The 23,376-nt window shown below is 38.9% G+C and overlaps 1 protein-coding gene across 16 annotated transcripts in view; it reads right to left on the bottom strand.

Moving 5' to 3' along the window:
* Positions 1-23,376, bottom strand: part of SLC10A7 (solute carrier family 10 member 7) — a 135,037-nt gene that overhangs the window by 69,245 nt on the left and 42,416 nt on the right. For 7 of the 16 annotated variants that reach the window (XM_015861160.3, XM_085544957.1, XM_085544956.1 and 4 more), the window contains one exon: positions 21,542-21,580. The exons of 3 other annotated variants lie outside the window; for them this stretch is intronic. In XM_015861160.3, coding sequence (XP_015716646.1) covers positions 21,542-21,580 — 39 coding nt within the window. Of the gene's footprint in view, positions 1-10,501; positions 10,819-12,473; positions 12,574-21,541; positions 21,581-23,376 lie in introns of those variants that run through there. 6 more of the 16 variants (XM_085544964.1, XM_085544959.1, XM_085544961.1 and 3 more) reach the window with 2 other exon arrangements.

Consider the following 23,376-nt stretch of genomic DNA (forward strand, 5'->3'; position numbering starts at 1 on the left):
CAAAGCTTTAAATTCGTAACGAAGGACACTGTTCTGTCTGACTGAACACTTCCAGGCTACAGAGGAAACAAAGTCGACCCACTCACAGTTTTCTAATGAATCAAGATGTACCACTGGTGGCTGAGTGATGCAAAATGTCCAACAGCCAGGAGAATAGCCTCAAGCTCTTGCCAAATCATGTGCTTCAGTACTACAGACCTGCTGGCAAAATGTATCAGATTTTCCCTCTGTATGATATTTATTCCTTCGAACAAAGAAGACAGATAAAAATAAATTGTCCAACAAAATCAGATGCCCAATGAACTACAGTATGCAAGAGAGGTTTTCATGCACAACCACTTGCATAAAAAAACATTTGCAAAAAACCCAGCACCCAATACATGAACTGCAGTGCCAGACAGTTGAGCCTCAATGTATCCGGATTAGGTTGTGCACGTGAGTTACAAACATCAGTGCAGTTGCATCCAAAACCAGGATTTTGTTACACACTTGCTTACAATTTGAAGGGAAAACCTGCAGTCTAACAGACAAGTCCGCTTGTGCCTATACAGCCAATGTAGCAGTACTGCTTTCAACCTCTTGAACAAAGTACATTAAAAAGGTTTGATTAAGTCCTCTTGATGCAACACGTCACAGTCACTGAATACAAATTGATGACCCTGCCCTTTGCCCTGGCAAACTGTCTTTGTTTTCCTTTTCTGAAATGGCATATTTGAACAGTGGTTTTGTTGGTTTTCTTTTTTAATGTTGCCTTGATTGCATACAGAGGGAACAGAGGCAGGTAAATGTTAATTAGAAGATTAAAAAGGGTTTCTTACATGTTTCTGTGCACAATGTTAACACCCTGTCTCATACATAATGAATATTATTTGTATAATCCAAACATTATATATGATACTATCTACATAGGTTAAAAAGAAACTATATAACCTCAAATTATTTAATAGTATATTAAAAACACAAATGTTCTTTTTTGTACCAGAACACCAAAATATTGTCTTTAAAGGAATACAAAAAAACTTGGGAAAAAGATTGTTTTTAATAATTTACATAGCTATAGACAAGTTACTAGAATGCTGGGACTGAAACTTACTGAAGAGCAACTCTCCTTTTTGTCCAGCTTACCATGCAAATGGTTGTCAAAAAGCCAAAGAGCTGCTTCCACTGATCTTCCTACACTGCCAGTAACTCATTTAATCTGTATGCAACTTTCATATACTATCAGTAGAGAAACAAAAGCATAAAAAGGAAAACACCAGTGCTGACCTACAAATTAACATGGGAATTTGAGCATTGAGTTATTTGCATTGTTTGTTTGTTTTACAGCAGCGCTAACTAGTTAGATAACACAAGGTGTAAAAAATTATGCATGTTGTATTTATTAGGCAGTCTGATTCCTCAGAAGTATATAACCTGGCTTATGCAACACACGTTAGAAAAATCCCAGAGGATAGCAAAGAAAGCCAAGGGAGCTAGATATTTGAGGGGCTTTGCTTGTTTGTTCTGGTCTTTTGCTTTTTTTCCTTTTTACTGGATTTTTAACAGAAATCCCTTAAGAGTCAAGGAAGTTAGCAGTAATGGCAATAAGCGAACAAGCATGCCATCAGTTTATGTGCTCCAGAATGGAAAGGATTCCGCAGATACATCTAGCGATCTCAAGAACAAGATCTAGCACAAGACAAGTCTTTTCAATGTGCATAACCAGAGCACCCAAACCATTTAAAAGTTGAAACTGTTCCTAAAAAGCTGGCAAAGAAGATTAGGGAGAAGTGTTAAATGCTAAAATGTTATTTTTGTCCTTACTGCTCTTGCTTGCACTAAGAAAGCTCAGACTTAGCATTTAATAAATGTCTGGATACTAGCAGAAACAAAGAACGCTGTGTTGACATGGATCTCACAGTAATAACAATGAACAATACAAAAAAAGAGATTATTTTAGGAGATGGGAAAAAGGGGATCTAACCATGTACACATGAAGACTGTAGATTCCCCTGCTTTGCTTTATCAAGCAGTAGATAAGACTGTTTAGAGGCTCCCACTGGAGCAGTGCAGTTCATACTCCACTGATACAGAACTGGTGCTCACAAAGGGCATTTCTCTTGATTTCTTGCACAAAAGCCAGGAGAGTCCAGGCTCCATCGGATTTCTGTACTCTTATAGGTAATTCCAGACTCCCTCTTGTAATGCCTCTCAAAATCATTACCAACTCTCAATATCACTACCAAATTGTGGCACAACTCCCATCTCACAGATGCTTGAAAAAGCAATTGGAAAATCTTAGATAACTAAAGAAAAGTACTTGTAACATAAGCATTATTGCATTTAAAAACCCATCTTGTACTATTTTGTATCTCAGCTCTTAATAGTAGTGTATGAAATTCAAGGCATTTAATGTAGCATTATCATTTATTTGTTGATGTTCCACTCAAACAAGAAGAGTTTGAGTACCATTTCTCCAGCTGGGAAGACATTCAGACTAATTAAGAAAGAATGCTCCACACATGATTTGTCATGGAACCCAGGGAGGGAATCCAGTAGAGCCATGATAAGACATTACCAGAAAGGCTGTGTAAAAGTATTTGTATGAGCGTATGGTAAATACAAAGTAGAGTTCTTTCCTGAACAAGATAAACTTCAAATTCACTACAAAAAACAAACAAAAACTCCTAACCTTTCTGTCTCTTAGCAAAACATTTAATTAAAGAAACCCTGCATGTTTGTGCCAGAGCAGATTTTTCCATTGATTTTTAGCAGGGCAGAAATTCTACCTTTTGAGTTTACACAGGGAACAGCCTCACTTCAGTCTCCTCTAGCAAAGCTGACTAATGAATTGTTATCCTGAGCCTCCTTTCCTTTGGCCACAGTTAACTATCTCCTATTCTTCAGGCCATTTCCAAAATGGATTACAGACAGGTTCTGAGTGGGGGGAATAAAAAAAAAAAAAAGAGGCTTGTTCATTTCATTGTGCTGGCTTAAATCACAGCCCAAGAAAGCAATGTATTGTCACTTTCTGAAATAGCTCTCTCACCAGAAAATCAATGAAGTATTGTACCCCAGATTAAAATTTGTATTTATAGACAAATATTATATGTATTACTTGTATTTATGTCTTATTATACATTAAATATATATATCTCATTTTACTTGATCATACTTCTCTTCTGAAAGCATTCAGGGTTAGCTGTAAAAAAACAAACAAACACCTTTGACATTCACTAGATAGGAGCATTTGGCATTGTGAGAACCTGCAAAGCAAAGCAAGGTAACTTGAAATGAATGAATGAATGTACAAACACATTTAGGAAAAGCTACCCCTTATTTGAAGCCTGCAGCATCTGAAGCATCCTTGCTTGCTGTGCTGCTTTGATATAGCAAGCAAGCAAGAAGTTTAGCATACTTCAAAGTTGCCAGGTATTGGCAATGAACTGTGAACAGCTGCGATGTCATCACTGAAGTACATAAATCTCCCTCGTGCCCATTTTAAACCTCTTCAGAATCCATTTTCCAGCCCTCCTTTTTTCTCTCCCCCCCCCCCCCCCCCAATCAAGATTAGCTCCCAAATCACAGTATTTCTTTTATAAGGCCATTTTCAGTTGTTCTGATAGCTTTTGTACTTCCATGCACCTAGGCAACCCACTGAAACTAATGAATTGCTAATGATCCCTAATTCATGGCAAAGCGACTGTTCTGAGTTACTGCAGAAACTCTGCCCATAGCATCCCATAAAATACCCCTCAGCCAGCCATTTCAACTGCATCATTGTTTAGGGCTTTTCAAAGCAAACCCTACCAGACTGATGTCCTCTGCAGGACCCCACAGAAAGGTCTCACTGTGGTAGCTACCACAAAAATAAAAAACAAAACCAAAAACAACAGCCCCTGACCTAATGGTCTATAATTACACATAAGTTTGGGAAAATTATATCACTTCTAACCTGAACACTGACTTGTTTCCCAAAAAAGCCATCATACCTTTGTTAGACTGAAATAACTCTTAAATACTTCATGGTTACAGTGAAAGACTTGACAGTTCACTAGAGAGGACATGAGACATCCAAGATGCAATTTCTAGCACTTCAGTTTACTAACTTCATTTGTGACTCATTTGGAGATGCTTCTCTCTAAGCTCCTGCCTGCTTTTCACACCCAACTCTGCCCTTTCAGACACATTTTCAGTTCTCCATAAAAAGAAATCATACCTGTTATCTCAGAATAATTCAAGAATATAAATCTCCTGAACACAATTTCTTCCAAATACACTCCTGTATAGAACCATAGAATTGCTCAGGAAAGCAGAAGACCTTAAAGATCATCAAATCCAACCACAACCTAACCATAGTACCCTAACTCTAACAACCCTCCACTGAATCATGTCCCTGAGCACCACATCTAAATGTTTTTTAAACACATTCAGGGATGGTGACTCAACCACCTCTCTGGGGAGCCTATTCCAGTGCTTAACAACCATTTCTGTAAAGCTTTTCATGACATCCAACCTAAACCTCCCTGGTGCAACTTGAGGCCATTTCCCCTTGTCCTGTCAGCTGCCACTAGCGAGAAGAGACCAACCCCACTCTCACTGTAAGCACCTTTCAGGTATTGGAAGAGAGCAATAAGGTCTCCTCTCAGCCTACTCTTCCCTAGACTAAACAGCCCCAGTTGCTCCTCAGAGGGCACGTTCTCCAGGCCCTCACAAGCCTTGCTGCCCTTCTATAGACCTGCTCCAGCACCTCAATGTCCTTTCTGTACTGAGGTGCCTAAAACTGAACATAGTAAAGTATATACAATAACTTGCATTGGTTTCTATAGTCTTTGTGAGAAACTTCTTTTAAAAGAAAAAAATATATACACATGTGAATAAGAAATTTGCTTTCTGAAGTCCGTCATTCTTTCCTTTCCCGACAAGTGGATTCTGCTAGTGTTAATTAGAAAATTAAAGCCTCAACATGTCGCCAGATGAGAGACAGCTTGTGTAAGGTAGACTAAAACTAATCAACAGAAAGAACAGGTCGGCTATGACTAGGATAAAACCCCTCTAAGGCTATTCTCTCAGGCTGTATTTCTGCTTCTCAAACCAGAGGCTAAGCCTGCCTGTGGAGACACAAGACTGTTCAGAAACTCAGCAGCTCAGACCCAATGCTTTTCAAAATGAAGATACTCTTCTCATGTGAAGCTTCTAGTAACAGTAGAGTTGTACTGAAAGACAGAAACTGAAAGCCACCACAGACAACTGTTAGGATGTTGTGCTCCCCAGTACTTGACCTTCTGTGTACCACAAATGCTCTTCTTGGTCATCTTCTTTAGCACCATGGTGTGTGTGTTGCTGACCTCTGAACTAAGATTCTGGTTCCAAGGCCTGTGGGCCAGATTTCCGCTTCTGAATAAGGAGATTAAGCATAACTTGACGTAAAATTCAGAAACCCCCTGCTAGAAAACCATCTACACCTGAGGGAGTGCAAGCCTGTGGGATCAAAAGAATGTATCCAATCAAGTCAAGCTGGTATCTGTGACTGCAAGCCAGACCACTCTGAGTAACAGAAACAGCTCAATCAGACTGTACAGAAAGACACAATGCACACTGTATTCCAGTCACACAAATGTTTGGGAACCAATGCCAGAACATGTAAGATTCTTGCTTTCTGTTGCTGGCCCTAGGTGCAGACTGTAGTCTCAAGTCCCACAGCTAACTGCATTAGAACAGCAGACAGCATGGCAAGCCGGAAGGTATCAAAGAGAGCAAACAGCTAATGTGGCATGCAAAGGAAACTGGAAGTCTTTATGTTTGGTTCTTTTGCTTCCTTAGAATTAATTATAAGGTTACACCTCCAGTATCAATACGAGGCTGCCAGTAGCAGGAACCAAAGCAATGAAAGACACCCTTAGCCCAGCCCTCTGCTGCAGCCCACTCCCCAAAACTGTGGGTGAAAGTGTAGAAAAAAAAATCTTTTAAACTGTCTCTTCACGAGTGTTAAGCTGATCCTTCAATTATTGATAGCTCACTTTCTCAAGTGACCTCTAAGCTGGAAGCTGTCCAAATCTGGATTTATATTAACAGATAACAACAGTCAATGAGAAGTACACTTACAGCCATATTAAAAAAAAAACACGAAAAGGATCTATGTAAAGCTTCTTTGCAATCTAGAAACGAGTATACTCACTGCTCTCCACTACAGTTTTCTAATTTTAAACTACAACAAAGATTATACCTACATCTATTTAAAACTGGCAACCTTCCTTTATACCTATGCATTAAGACAGAAAATGAAGCTTTTGTAAATGCTTCTGCATAATGTGGCAGCGAAATACTCAGTGTAAATTTGAGTTTTATCCTGTTATGTGAAACAAATATCACTTGTATAACATTACTGATTATTATTGCTAAGAAAAAGAATAAGTGTATGTGCAAGTTTGAATTCAGAAATGTTAAGAAGTGAAAAAATAACATCTCCACAAGTCACATTAACCAAACAATAATTCTCTGTGGCTACTCGTTAGCAGTTTCACCAATCAGCCTCCTGGTTGTGAATGCAAGGAGAGATACGGCATAATGTGAAAATATAAGTCTTCTCTTGTGATAGTCAATACATCTTCTTAAGACAGAAAAAATGGTCCCAAAACATCCGTAACAACAATCAGTAATTGTCATTAAAAGCTCTCATTATATAGAGTAAGTGTAATTAGAGCATCTTGCCTGCGCAGGGTGCAGCACACAGAGAATGCTAGAAGGATTCATAAATTAGTGCCAAATCAGCCTCATTCCCATCTACTATACAATCTGCTGTAAGAGAAAAATTGTATTTACACACATTAAGGCAAAGCCCACTGCCCTCTACAAAATTAGCCTAAACATGAAATGCAGTTATTTGAGGTACTCCCTATTTCATTACGTTTCTGAGAAATAAAGGGATAAAGTTTGCCATCAATAATGCTGAACATATCTGCTGAACCCCGCAGATTCCAGGGCATTAATAATTTAAACTCTTATGGGAATTTTGTCATGGTGGAGATAGGACTTGTCTGCAAACGGAGCTCAGGGGATGTTCAATATGATCTATTCTTGTATACACACACAATTGCTACATTTATCATGATGCAGAGGAAAAGAATGGTTCCTTCTTAAGCACTTCAGAAGTGTTTTTTTCTGTAATTTACACAATAAAACCCGAGTACTTCTAAGAAAAAAAAAAAAATCCCAGCGTCTAAAAAGAAGATTGTCTGAAAAATTATTATACTGAGAAGGTTTCTTCTCATTCCATCTCTATCATTCAAGCACATACAGTGCTGTTCAACACATTATAAAATGGGATGGGAAGTCAGCAATCTAGCTGCCTGATAGTAGCACTGTCTATGTAAGATGCTACTGTAAGCACAAACACTGTTTGAGGTTACAGCCTAAGTTACAGTGTAAATAAAGCTGCATGTTTGACACAAATATTCATCCTTTAGGATGCAAATCTAATGGCATTTATGTGCACAGCCCTGAGAACTCAGTGCAAAAACCCCCTTCTGCACTTGCCAATAGAAAGTGTAGAAAGTACTGACCCTTTGCAGACACGTGCACTGCTTTTGTAAAGCACACTGAACTCAAGCTTTTGTGCTTCAGCTCATCGAAGGTAACTCCAGGTACGGACACGATCAGGCTGGAACAAATGCACTTGTGTTCTAATTCAGCATATTTTTCAGATTTCTCTTCTGTGATGGACGTACACTCAGAGCTTAAAACAAATGGGTAAGGAAAATCTTCCCTTCACAAACCACCCCTAGTGCTTACAGTATCTTTTTCCAAGAAAAAAATAAAAATCCATAAAACTTCAGAACCAATTCTATCCACACACTTCAAACACCTGCACTGCACCTTTGCCATGCCAGACATGCATAACTCAATGCATACCACAGCACCTGCGTGGCAGAGGACTGATTCTATCACAAAGCTTGAACACTAGAGCAGCTAATGCAGTACATATAAACCCTGGAAGTTCCTTAACATATTTAATCCACTAAATTTGCATTTAAACAAACATTTCAGTCAATGAATTTATAAGCCATAACAAAGAATCTCAACAGCACAATGCAAGCATCTCAGTCCTAATGATTAGCTTCCCACCGTGACTTAAAATAATCCTAACAAATCTGGAGAACAGTGTCCAAAGGCTTTTCAAGACTACTGCTTGATAATCTATAAACAGAAATCCCTATGAGTTCAGTTCAACAACCTGATCGTATAATTTCATAAAGCAATGATTTTCCTATTGGGATATTTGTAAGAGAATCTGTCTGGAAAATCTAATTCCAAAGTTTATCACTATAGCAGCTGCTAGTTGATGTTAGCACCCTGAAGAGCCATGTTCTCATCTCAGCTTAAACACATTATGTTAGTGCAGGATCCCAAATGATAACTTGAACGAGACCTGTGTATGTCTGGCAAGGAGATGCCGCAGGAGCAAGAAAAATGGACAGGCAGAGGTTGTGTGGCAACCAGGCAGAGGGAAGGAGCAGGACTGCTGTGGGGTGTGTGCTCTCTTCCTGGAGCAGGGGCTGCTGATACAGGGTAACCCCCACCCATCTTAATCTGTATCACACTGAGTCTGAGGGCTTGAGCAGCTTTTGTGAATCATGATGCTAAGACTGCAATAGTGTTCCCACCCCCACAGTCAGTGATGGCCTTTTCTGCCTCTAAAAGAAAGCACACTAATTATTTGGAAGAGTTTGTAGAGGACCTTTAAGGTCAGTTAAAATAATTTCAACAGATACTGAACCAGTTATACCATTTTCTATATATTACAGATGACAAATTTTCTAACAATTGCTTGAAAACACTGCCTTGAGATATCCTCCAAACAAATTCAGCTGGTGCTGGAACTGTGCAGCTGTCTGAGTTAGCATAATAATTTTAATTCCAACAGTTAAAGGAGATCAGCTGGAAAAGAATAAAAAAGCCAACGTAATACTAAGCATTTATGATGCTGTAATTATGCCCCAGCTTGATATAAGTAGGACTTTGATAATTTATTTTTCCAAACGTCTTTAGAGTGACGTATCCCATTTTGACAGACCTTTATGAATGAGGGAAGCATCAGTGTGCCATTAACTCTTTGCTTCAGGGTAAGCAAATGGAGAAAGCAATGATGAAATTCTACTTTTGTTCCCTGACTTGAATATATAAACCAATGGAGCAGATTTTGGAACTGGAATACAGAGCAGCAAGGGCACAGGATGCACAGGCTGGGAAGCCCATACAGTGACTGTAAGGGGAGCAAAACAACAAAGAAGAAAAACTGCAATAAAACCAAACTTGTGCTTTGACCAAATGAGCAAACCAAGCACTGAAGCTGTACTCTAAATATTAATCTACAACTACACTTATTGTTTTGCAAACAGCTTATGTTGTAGTGTTTCTCTTAGATTGCCTTCTAGCTATCTAATAAAAATATGACAAGGAATAGTAGCAAATACATTTTACATTATTTCACATCAAATTTCTTTACTGGGGACACAACGGTCTATTAACACAAATTGGCTGTACACTTTTGCTCTGCTTTAATTGGCCTGCAAAATAAGGATGCACAATTGATAGTAGCTGTTTCTCAAAGAGAACAGCCAGAAAGATTAGCTGCTTCATTACAGAGCATTATCTGGATTAGCAAAGCAATCCTTCTGAGGACTCCATATAATTTCACACCCACTTCAGGGAGCTCAGTTCTGTAACTCATGGAAAGATATAACAACTATCACCGATGGAACAAAAATGCACGTCTTAGAGCACCAGTTAACAAAAACAGGAGAGAAACAAAGTCTAGGTGCCTGTGGGCAGAGCTGCATGAAAAGTACTGAAAATGACTGAATATCTTGTATTTATTTCTTGGTCTTATAGGGGGTGTGGGGGGATGATAAACGCAAAACATTTATAACCATTTACAGCCTTTTCAAATTTCAAATGACTGGTTTGCCCACTGGATGCTGTCAATCCAAAATGAGGCATTGGAGAGACACTTGGATATCAGCTCCACCCATCAGAACCAGGTTCTCAGCCACAGACAGGATATTTACAGACAACAGAGCAGCTCCCCCAGCCTGAGCAGAACTGCCAGCTCAACTGCCACGCTCTGCGAGCTTATTTATAAATAAAACAATTCTTTAGTGACAGCTTAACTGTAGAACTAGCAGATCTAGTAACAAATCCTGCACAAGCTGCCCTTTTCTTGCAGCCATTTGAGGTGATGGAGGACTGCTCTATGTCCCCACTATTGCCTCCCCTGCCAGCCAAACACTGCTCAGGCTGACTGACACCAGAATCCCAACTCTTGCTTCTCCCCTGATGCTCGGGAGTGAGCAGAAAATAGACTGTCCCCTATGAGGTGATGTGGAAGGGCCTCTGTGCCATTCCTCTTTCTTTAGGAGATACTCTCTCCCAACCCACTTCCAATTTCTGAGAATGGGGCCTCCTACAGATGGATTACTAGCTCCAGGCAGCTGATAAAGACACGACAGAATTAAATTCACAGGTTAGTACAGTTTATTAGCGGGTCACTGAGTTCCTAGAAGAAAACACTCATCCCCTTCCCAGCGCCCTCCTACCCAAACACTAAGCAGCTTCACACCACTAGGGCACCAACAGGGCCATGCTATCCACACAAAGCTGTGCAGTCCCATAACAAATGACTTGTGCATTAACAGCTTGCACCACTTTCACAGAAGCACACACACTTAAGGATCATGTGCAATTAAATTTCCCCTTGGCTGTGGATTTGCACATTAACATCGCCTCCTCCATCCACAGAAACCATCTTTGTCCACCATGGCATACTTGCTTTGCAGATTCCTGTTTAAAACCAAATGGGCAAATAAGCTAATATTACAAACATGTCTAGCTGCATCATATATATCCTACAGAGAAACTTACACAACAAAGCAAATTCTCTTAGCTGCTCATCATGTACTGTTAAAAGAGGACAGGAAAAAAAAAAGAAGCACATCTGAAACGCACAAGGACCTTCTCTCTAACTGCTGCACTGGTTCACACAATAAGATTAATAATTTAACTACCTGCAACTTCACATGTGCAGGGCACTGCAAGCAGACCGGTGGCATTTTCACTTCAAATTTATATAGCCTTTAGTCAGTACACTTCATCTGCATTTCTAACACCTGCTTCAGTCAGCTGTGAAGTGCGATGTTATCTATAAAATCTTCTTTCATCTTTGTACTGTCCATCTAACAAAAAATTACATGATGGCGGATAATTATATGACTTTAAAAAGGATATGAAACTTTTCACGTTTTTGATCATTTCTTGAAAGACGTGCTCGTATATTTGACATTCCATTTTATTAAAAGGTAGAGGTTTTTTGAAAATGGCTTTCACATTATTTATGTTATCTAATCCTATGTAATATACGTCCCCTTTGAATAGTTAACATTCACTCTCCGTGCAGTAGTAAAAACGTGGGATATTAACGGCACCACAATTAAGCACAGAGGCACGACAAGGCGTGATTTTCAAGGCATTAGCACACGCCTTAGAGGCACCAGCAGGAAGAAGTTACGGTGAATTTTCCACTCAGGTGGGCATCAAGGCCAGCACCTTGATGCATTACACAGCGTATCACAGTACAAAGGAACGAATAGAGGATGCAGAGGGGGTGAAACCACAGGCAGAATTCATCCAGTGGGTTTATGTTGGGCACAAATAGCCATTTATAGTCCGAGACACACTACTGCAGTCAGGTTCGATACTAGCAGAAAACAGGTGGTTGGCAACCCTGCCCATGGCAGGGGGGTTGAAACTGGATGATCACGGTGGTCCTTTTCAACCCTGGCCATTCTGTGATTTTATGATTGCAGGAAAGTAGCCAGAGGGTGGGTAGGGCAGAGAACTGGAATAAAAGAGGAGGCGTGAGGATGCTAGAATACAGAAAGGAGGCAGATCTGCTCACATCTCATCCCAGAGAGGAAATACACTCTATGAGCAAGGCTGAGTCTGAGAAAGGGTGGAGAATGAATCTGCAGAATAGCATGTACTTTTATTAAAAAATCCAAAATGAAAAATCTGTTCTTCCAACAGATCAACATTAAAAGATGATAAATAATGGCAGATCTTTAATTAAAATCTTTTTCTCCTTTCTTGACAATGACTGGCATTCCCAAATACATATCATCAAGAACACAATCTACAGGTTGTTCTGATAGTTTGAGAGAGCTTGAGGAGAAATAATTGTTAAGGGAGCCTACCAACAATGCAAGCACAGTCCTATAAAATAAATAAATAAATAAATAAATAAGGAACTGTTACTGTCTTAAATTGAAAGGTCCCAATGGTTTCCCCAAACTGATTTCAAAAAGGTCAGCAACACAAAATAGACAAGCACATATTTCCAAGAGAAGCTCCAGTTTTACGATAACCATTCCTTCCTTGCTTAAAGGCTTCATGAAAGCTATTGACCTGACTAACAGCACTTCCAGTAAGACAGTATTTACCTTGATGGCAAGGAAAAGTTTCCAGCCAGCGAGCACACAGCAGCAATGGGGTCCTTCTTGATTGTACTCCAAAGACTGAGGTCTGCCAACCCATGAACTGCTGAGATTTGAACAGACACTGCTTGGTCAAACAAAGAACCATAAGAAAATCAAAATTCTGGCAGAGCTCTAACTTGTTCTAGGTAAAAATCAATAGGTTTAATAAATAAATGTGTTGGGAAAATCTTTCCTCCCACCCCAAAGGCTCAACTTAAGGTAAAAGAACGTGCACGTACAATGATACAGCACTGTTATTGCTCTTGTAAGTGGATGTCATGAAACATGCATACTGCTTTCCAGGATTCAACTCTCACTATCTGCTGAGCACATATTTGGAGAACACTGTAAGAGAAAGAGCTCCGTGCTCCATTACCAATTAGTGCATCCACGTGGGTGACTCTCCAAAATATCTGACTGTTTTCAGAACAAAAACAAATGCAAGAAAGACTTCCACCGTGTAGTGTCATCGCTTCAAAGTACTGACGGATTAGCAAAAGACGAGTATTTGAATACTTCTGCCCCAAATTAAAGGGTGATTTTTCTCCACCTCCCTGCAATCCCAACTCACTCTTTGCTTGTGCAAGAGACTAAAAGCTGCAGGACAGAGAAAGTATCACATCTCCTTTTCAACCAAAAGCTAAAACTTTTGGGTAAAACATTAACAGCAGATTCTAAAGCGATTTTCATTTCCTTTTGATGAATTTTTTAAGAGGGAGGGGAAAATTACATATTTCGTGCATTTCCAGATCTTTCTGCAGGGAACATTTACCCTTAAATCAGGCCAAATGACTACATGCTTGTGAACAAGCACTGTCCTAGAGGAACAGAGCTTTTGCATCTTCTAGTAAAGAAAGATGCTATAGAAAGGGCAAAAATAAGAAGCAAATTGTCCTTCATACAGCTTCCCTTCTCAGTCTCTCCCTTGTGCACCAACCTGAAGCAAAGAGCCAATAAAGTCAAACATCTGGTTGCCAAAAACACAACCAACCATTTGCAAGAACTCTGAATCTTGTTTCACAAATGAACCGTTCAAAATCTTTTAGTGTAAATTTTCACCTTATTAAACAAAGCATGCAATCAGACCAACAAATACTCGTTGGAAACCTCATAAGGCAACTCATCAACACAATCTTATTTTTTAAACTAGTTTTGAATTTGTGATATGAATGGCACTGCCCCATGACACAGACTCAGGTCAGTCCCATGACACTGGCTTGACTAAAAGCCAAACACCTTTGTCTTCATTCCTAACAGAACTTCTTGATAGTTTCATTTCCTTTGTCTTGGAGGAGAAAGACAAGAAACCCTTACAGAAGGAAAGACAAGAAAATAATCAGAAGCAGCATCAGGACCTTTTCAGCATTATGATCCACACAAAAGTTCCATCCCAGTGCAAGAACTTTTTGGAGTCCTGCCAATTAAGGAAAAATAAGCAGAACCAGAAAGAGAAAACAAAACCAACAAGTATTCTTTTACAAAAACACTGCTGTTTTTTTAAATTTTACTCTGAAGATGGCAATGATTGATTCCACAGTTTATGACAAAAGTGATGTTAGACAACAAACCAATTTTATACTAAAACTGTGTATAGACACAGATGCAATTTACATACTAATCCAACAAATTGGCTGATTATATAACAATATTAAACACATACACTTCCTCCTCCAGATGTTCCCTGAATGATAGTTACCAAAGATACATATTCTCATGACTGTTACTCATTAGCATTCATTTAAAATGGAATGAAGCTTTTTATGTTTTCAGTATTCAGTTTCCATTACCAAGACAGAGGAGTGCACCATAGTCAGTCTGAGGGCACTTTCATCTCCAGTTTCCATGTACTACGTGATCAGAAGAAATACACCAGATCATGAAGTTGAAGGTACTTTGAATGCCCGGTTTAAGCTCCTGATACCTTGCACTCTCTACTTTGTAATTCATAAGTGACAATTGGACTGGAAGAATAAAGCAGCTCCAACTCTCATGCTATCTTTCTGATTAACAACAAACACACTGAGGACTGCCCCTGAAATTTCTCAAGCAACTTCCACTTCTACAGCTTCTTTATTAACTCAGGAAACGCTACTACACCAATATTCTCAGAATGCATCTTTCCCTGAAAGCTTATTTAGCCACACAACTGGCAAAGATGGTGGGGAGGAGGCAGGGAGATCATTGTGCTGTGTCAAAAATAATCCCAAATCACCATGCCAAGTAAGAGCAGTAGATGGTGACGCTGATCAAAAATGTAGGTGCAAAAAAATAAAAATAAAAAAAAATCCTGCCCACTGTAAGGTATTGTGAGAAAGTGGAAAAAGCAGAATGCAGAGATAGATTTGTCTTTCAAATGACAGTGGTTAATTACCTTGGGCTGCAAACAGAATACTGAGGGATGCATTTAATGTTCTCGTTCTTATTACCTGTAAATAATATTTTTGGGGGAAAAAAAAACTGTCTGCTTGAAACCTGTAAGACCAAGGGAGATAAATTAATTAAATATTCAGAACCAAAATCTAATGGGAAAACTAAGAAAGCGGTATGATCAGCTACAGCCCACACCATTTATAAACAGTTGACAGCTAATAGATTCATTTTTTCTTACTATGTAGATTTCAACATGCTTTCCTCCAGGCAGATGAAAAAATACAGGGACTAATCATTGGTCTTCTAAAGGATACTCTTTTCTGAAGGCTTGATAGCACATCCTGTTTCCTCTTGGTCACTGATATCTGCTCCTCTTCAAGACTTAATGAAGACAATTGAAAGTAAGGCTGCTATCTAGGAACTGGTTCTCAGTTTATGCCAGCCAGCTGTGCAAAGCCCTACTGACTTCAGTGGTCTTTTCAGACAGACCATCAAACAGACTACATATCACCTAAGCATTAATACTCTGATTTCCAGTTATTCCCCTCCATGGTTTCTCTCAGTCCCTCAGCAGCAGGATCTCATTTGCTTATTCTTAACCTTCTGAAAATCTCTATACTCATTCCTTTCCTGTTTAAAGGAGTCCAGCACTGCTCACAGGAAAGCAGACTTTTTCTTTGTAAACAACTCTGTGCCTGTTCCCAACTGCTCCCATTCCACCAGAGCACACAGGGATTGGTGCCCTTTGCCAGCCAACCCCGGCATTAAGTACATGCATCAAAGACTATTTTTCTTCAGCCCACACTAGCAGGTTCACAGGTCTCTATCACAGCAAGCTTTGTTACTCTCTATTGCTTGTCCCATAAATAGCACATGCTAACTGAAGCGTAAGTATAAAACTAAGCATGCTATACACTGAAAGCACAAATGCACAATATAAGTGCTGCTTGGAAGGCCTGGAAATAGTTGATGATGCCCAAACTTACACCTAGATTTTAGATCAAGCTAACAGAAATCAAAACAAGGATGTTAAATAACAGTAAGGAATCTGAGCAGCAGACACAAAATAAGGGAAGCTGTAGTATATAAGTGATTCCCAGGACAATTCGAATTCCCAGCTCTTCCTGTCTGGTACAGAATACCCAAAGATTCATTGCAGCTGGGGTCTTTCTCCTCCTTCTACTCAAGTAAAAAACCCATCCTTCAAGGTTGAGGTGGCTTCCCAAGTGGCTGATTAACAGGTAGAACTTGCTCAGGATTTGTGAAAATGACCTGAAACAAATTCAGAGCACAGCCTAGCAGCATCATTGCACTGCTTCACAGAGGAAAAGGAGACAACCGCAAGGAGGGCAGTGGCATAAGGCAGCTCCACTTTGAAATTTAACATGACCAAATTCAGAATTCAGCACCTGTTGTGAACAGGCTTCCTTGGAAAGTTTTTCTTGTAAATGACTAATGGAGCAAAAAGAGAATCTCAGGATTCTGATACTGTTCTGCCCCTTTTCACATTGCAAAGACACAATTAGGAACACATAGGTATATGTTGGCCTAGTTTTAGAAAGTATTTATAATTTGATAGAAATGATTCAGATAGAAAAGGTTGATGAATAACCAGACGTAACATAGACAAAACAACAACAAAGAAACAATGACAAAACCAAACCAAAACATTCAACATCCACGAAGGAAAAATAAAGCAAATAAATCCAGCCAATTGGTTATTTCCATACGAGTGGATTTCTTTAAATAGTAATGAAATCATTGCTAAAAAATCCATTGTTATTAAAATAAAAAAAGTTGGCTCAGCCTACCAAAATTAGATTTGTAAGTTGCTGGTCATTCCCATAATTAAATCTATGTCACAAATTTGCAAGAAAAATGGACACTCTGACTAATGCATTTACTTGCTGCACTAGTGCTGTCAGGCTGTGTAAATCATTATGCCTGCTAAAACAGAGTAGATAAGAATTCCATACATTTTCATTAACTGACTGGGCTTTGTGTATGTGTGAGATGCCAACCTCCGCACTCTCTTTTTGATTCAGCTTTCATTTGGAAGACAATGTAAATAAAAACAGTAACCTTGATTTGATTAACCAAGTGGCTGCTCCAGAAATGAAACATTAAAGCTTCTGAACAGTATGAACCAGCAACGTCACCTTAGAAAGACGTCAGATAAAAAAAAAAACAACAAAGTTGTGTATGCACACATACTTAATTTGGACAAAGAAGTTTAGTGAAATGATGCATACCTTGAACGGATTCCTTCCTTCAGGCTGACTTACATATGCGAGACACTGACCTCATGTCATTATGTAGGTTTCAATACAGAAAGCAAAGCTAATCTACTACCACGTTGTAAGAAGTCTCAACCAGCACATTCATTCAAAGGTGCCCTTTGCTTTTTTCCTTTGAGTGCAACAGTTACCAGAGCACAGCCCTCTGAATTCTCTCTTCCCTTCTCTCCCCTTGATTTCTTGCCACTGTGGACATTCAGATTTTGGTTACAGTTCTTCATTTAAGGTGAAACTGATGGCTGTTCCTTTCATATGTGCTGTTTATGACTCCAAGGTGCCAAAGAATGGAGAACACTCACTCACATCACAAAATGAATACTGTTATGACTTCCTAAACCACTGCCTCAAGTGCAAAGCAGATTAATGAGAGGTAGAAAGAGATAAGACAGCACTGTTCCTAGCATTACAGAGAGTTTTGTGAGGACATCCTCAAGGTTTTCATCCCTCTCCTTCTTCCACATATATAACATTGGAAACAAACCAAACATACATCCCCACTTCAACGCAAGAGCAGCCTCAATGACAGATTTTACCTTGGTGAACTGCAAGCCAAAAAAGCTGAGAAATCCACATAAGCAAAGTGACATGGTCACCAACACAGAATGTTTTTCAGCATTCCTCTGTGCCCTGGACTTTAACAAGCATCATTTTTCTACTGTAGCACAACTTCTATAAGAAGAAAAGAAATGTTTAGCATAGAGGAAATGCTAAATCACAACTTGAACCACTGATTGAGCACCTGATGGGAAGGCAGGGCCAACCCAGGGGAGCTCAGGTGCATGCAATGTACCTGAGTGACCAGAAGGGACGGAACCGGGATCCACCCCTTCCCAGACCTCATTTAAGGGCTGGTACTGGAGGCAAGGGCATCTCTGGAGATTCGTGTGTATCTGAGGTCTTCTAAAAGAAAGCATCTTTGTTTTATTTCTGTGCCCACTGCTGTTAAGTCTGAGCAAATTCTTGCTCACTACAGCTGGGGATCTTACAGCTCTGCTATCACCTATGTTTTCTATTGCGTTACAGTTAAGAAGCACAGCAATGCATCCAACGTTAAGATTCTTGGCAGACCCATAGTTAATGTTTCAATTTCTTTAATCTTTAGGGACAAAAGTATTCTCTCCTAAAAGTGGAAGCAGCTTCCTTGGTGCTTTTAAACTTGGCAGATCCTGCTATGTATTTGAATTCTCTATATCTACAGTAGCAGCCTTACTGATAAGCAAGTAATCACCCAGTATTAGCCAACTGCTATCCGATTTTATTAAAATCTCATTAAGAGGAAAAACTGAAATCACTTATTAAGTTCCACAATTATTGTAAACCAAACTGCTTAAGTGAAGGGAGGAGATAATGATATTAACTACCCAACTCCAAGCAATCCTCTGTGGTATGATTTTAAATATTCTCTTGGCTGAAATTTATGTAAATTGAATTCATCTATCGTTAGTTATTACCAACCCAGCGACATAAAAACACTTCTCTTTAACAATTAGTTCTTTAAAATACTGTGTTTTAATTAGACCTGGGACATTATTAAACGAAATGTAAATATGTGCAATATCATCCCATGCATTTTTTTGCCTGCATATTTACAGGAAAGAAGGTTTCAGAGTTCAACAGGAATTACTTTGCTGTACTTTGGCACTTTATTTCCAATTTCCTTACTGGTGACAACACCTCCAGCTACTTAATCTGAGACAATTTCTGTCCATCAAGACATGTTTGGCAGTCCAACATCTTCCAGATCACAACATGTTCTTTTATGTCCACATAAGCTCACCTTGGTATCGCATTAAGATGAGACTGCTGACATTTTGATTCACCTTTTATTTTAATTTCACTTCTCAAGGACCATTTACTAGTTCAAAAGAAAGCACAGCCCATCTTCCAGCCCTTTTAAGTTAGCTTGCTTTACACCATCATACCCTTGCTCTGGTCCCACAGGATAGAGTCTAAGGGCAGAAAATAACACACCATCCTTTCTCAGGGCTACATGCAAGTCATCTGCCAAGGTGCTACAGACAGCAAGAGTAACAAAGGGCAGGAAAAGAAAAAAAAGGGAATCTTGCTATTGGTCAGGTACTTCAGAACCATCTCTAGGACCCGCGGTTATGGTCACAAAGGTATTTAAATGCGGCTACCTATGACATAATAAGAAAAAAGTAAATTTACATGTGCTATGAAGCCAAGATGCATGAGAAATGTTCTCTACTTATAGCCAAGCCCATAGGACAGGCACTGATGCAAACTGAGGAGTTTCCAAAAAATACTATCACAGACTCCTACCAGCTTCTCAGAAACAGACCACTTACTTTCATAATTGACATAAGAGTTTTTATTTCAGACGTTCAGTGCATCTCAGGTAGTTTATGCTTAGCAAAAAAGTAATTAATTACACCTTGTGGCATTCAGGAGCCACTCATTTAAAGGCCAAGTAGACTGCAGTGCTGTGAAATTGGTGAACACCTCTGGCTTCTTGTAACAGCCCCACTAGCACTACTGTACTTTCAGTCACATGTTTCATCCTATCAATATCAGTACTGGAAAAGTTGGTCAGATCAAAACATTAAGTGATTTGTTTTCTGTCTTACATATATATACACAGACACACACACACACACACACACACATATATATACACACACACACACGCCCCACATAATCGTAATTTCAAATTAGAATACTACAGTAACAATCTAAATGTATGCACTCATAACTTAATAGCGGCCACTTTCCTTAATGTTATTTTACCTTATTTTGAAGATGGGTGACCAAAAAAAGAAGCTAGCTGCTACTGAGGCTTGATTTTGGCTATTGTTTAATGTTTTTGCTAAAGCCTTTCCAGGAAATATTTAAAAATAAAGTTTGCTACAAATACATAAAAATCTGAAGTGAATAAAATGTGAAAAATATGTATTACATAGAGATAAATAGAACTTCCCAGTGATCACTCCACAGAACTAAGCTCAATATCAGGATACAAAACGAACACATGAACTAGCTTGGCTTCTTTAAGGTGCATCTCTTCAAAGAGTTACAAACAGAATGTCTAGAAATTAAAATTTGTATATGTTGCTGCACTAAGATCCAGCATCACAGTCAGATGCTCTGACTTTTTTTTTTGAAGTCAAAAGCCATTCTCCTAATGACAGCTGAACTGATGCCTTTGGGTATTCTAGGAAACCTCCTGAACTGAAGCCCAGGGACAGCAAAGAAACTGGAGCTTGTGCCAAGCCACTAGGGAAGATGCCAGGCACACACAAAGACTTGAAACACCAGGACTCCGCAATTTGAGGCAGAAACTACTTTCTTCTCATTAGAGGAAGACATGACAGGAAAAACAATTATTTGGCAACTGCCAACCCACCCCCCACCAAAAAAACAGCAGCCTGGAGCACAACTTCCTCTGTTGGCAGCATATCTTTACACATCTGAACTCCTTAAGACTAGCCCTCCATATGCATAAAGTGAGTTACTTTGTTCCTGAAGTTTTGATTTTGATTTCCTAATTTGAACTGAATCCTCTTTCTGAGAACAGAAAATTGGAAGTGCAAACACTCTCTTTAAACACAGCATATGTGTTAGTAAAAAGGAACAAATGCAAGCATTAGCTGCTCAAATAAATCAAGCAGCTACAGTAGCTTGTCTACACGTAAAATAATTTCTATTTACTATTCATTAATGTCTCCTAAACATTTTATCAATAAAAGAAATCTATCCTTCTTTTCTTCATAAATATGCCTACGTAGTGCTCTTTACAGTGCTGAATCCTGGCAGACCATTGCGCCCACAAATCCTGCTTTAGCTTTGTACAGAACCAACTGTATTTCCAGAGGGACTGACTGATTGCTTTCCCATATCCAGCTATTTTAGTGTGCTCCTCAGAGACACGGAGTGGCTTCACTGACAGTGAAATATGCTAAACAAATGACATGTCACTGAGTAAATTAGCATCTACTTTCTGATCAGCTGGGTCATGTTTTCTTTTCAAAATCCATGGCCTTTTGATAGAAAATAATGAGTATTTGATGGGCCTTATTAGAAAAATCAATATATTGATGCCCACGTTTGAAACATCTGCATAATAATAGATTCAGTTAACGCATTAAGCAGAAAATTAAGATGTGTTTACACATTATTAATTTACCATGATTAGAGACAATTTATTCACAACTTTTCTCAAGAGTTTAACAAAAAGAAAAGAAATTGTAGTATCTGTATTTAATAACACGGTGAACTAAATTGAATTATTCAGATTTTTCCTACACGAAGCACACAGTTCCATCACTGCTCATGTTAACAATACAAAAACATCAATGACATTGTTAATAACATTATTCAAGCATTTATAAATACTGCATTACTTACCAAAAAGCTTCCAAAAGCAGAATTAAATATAGCAGCTGCCTGAAGAGAGAAAAAATATATATATCACCAATGGTAAAATAACTAACACAGCAATAAAATGTTTTTTCCTCTCAATCAGCTGTTTGATTCTCCAAACAAACAAGCACACCGAGAAGTAGGTAGCCAACACTTAAAATCTGCCAATGGCCTGTAACTTATAAAGACCGATAGGTTCTAATCCATGCATTCATAAAGATGTGTTGCAGTGGACAAAAGCAGGAAGAGAAAATCTGTATATATTTGCTGGTAAATTTACATGGACTATCCAGAAGAACTAAGGATGTCACACAGAAGATGAGTCTCACTGATTTGGCACTGATTTGTCTGGAATATTTTTGAATATTTTCCTATTAATTAAAATAAATATAATCTGATTTAACTTGAAGACTACTTTCATAGACTTTTAACAGCTTTTAAAATAGAAAATTAATTAGGTAATTGCTCATCGTAATAAAGTATTGACAGATGTTTCTATAGTTTGACCAACAAATTCCCAATAGGAGCAAGAAAAGCAAACAAAACAAAAGAAACAAGAAAACCACAACCTCCCCATTCATCTGAGGCCAAAATATCAAACCACCACTTTTTACTCCGTACCCTATTTAATGAAAATAAGCAACTCTGAGAATGTATTTTGAAGCCTTTTGCGCTTACCTAAAGATCCAGGAAATGTAAGGTAGCAGAATTATTTCTTAACATTAACCCAAAAAATTCCAGGAAGTTAAAAGTTGAGTCTTGAAAAGCTTCCCTCAATTACCAAGAAAGAACAAACTCTTGTATGGCAGCCAGTCTGATGATGAAAAGCCACACAGCAAAGAGGCAAGGGAGGAGGGAAATCTACCGTTTACATGAAGATTTAGAGCAGAGTCAAATTAATCAGCCTGGACGTTTTCAGACACAGATTAATAACAAGTGGATGCTAGTGAGTTTAGCAAGTTTGAATAAAGTCCAAATTCAGGGTAGGAGCTGTAGCTGAACCTGCCTTCTGCTCCATAAGAGGATGCAATGAAAATGAATGGGTAATGAGATCCTTGGCTCTAGAGAGCTTAGCTTTCTTATTCAAGTTCATAATTAATTCAAAGCTTTGATAATTTCATTAGATTCCTCCTCTGCTGGCCCTATCAATAAAAGATGGCACTGGACCGCAGCTCCTCAGTGGCCCAAATACAAAAACAAATGCAGCCTGGGAAACCTTTGCTGACTTGCTTACTAACAGGGACAATGGCATATGGCACTTCATGTTGCGGAGGGAGCATCTGAATAGATCCAGCTAAATAAAACATTAAAGTTGACAGTTGTAAACTATGCTAACACATTTTAACACCTTTCCCTCATCAGCATTCCTTTTTTGAACGTAAAACAGAGGCACAAGTCCAAACAGCTTCTCTTGCCAGAGATCACAGCTGAAAGTGAGAGTATTACTTAAAACAGTTCCTCAACAAGTGTGAATTAAATCTGGAGTATCACCTTGCATTTGAAGCTGTACACAGCTGATATTTTCATGTGGCAATAGAGACATGTTACACCATGCACATGACCCCTCTGATTGGGATCATTTTCAGTACCTCACCAGTCTTTGGTAATATACTGACAATAGGAACTGCAAGAGAGCTATGATTAAAAACAATAGAAAAAAAGTCCAGTCTGATAAAACCGAGCTGTACAAAGATATGTAAAATCAACCACTGGATCTTAAAGAGAAGCATCTGGGCTCCAAGTCAACAGCAGAAGGCTGGGAGGAAACGCACCAGTCCCCACCTCCACATGAACACAGGGAGTGCACAGCACCTTACTGC

Source organism: Coturnix japonica, chromosome 4 (genome assembly GCF_054131305.1).
Source record: "Coturnix japonica strain WE chromosome 4, WE-NBRP24, whole genome shotgun sequence".
Classification (NCBI taxonomy): domain Eukaryota; kingdom Metazoa; phylum Chordata; class Aves; order Galliformes; family Phasianidae; genus Coturnix; species Coturnix japonica.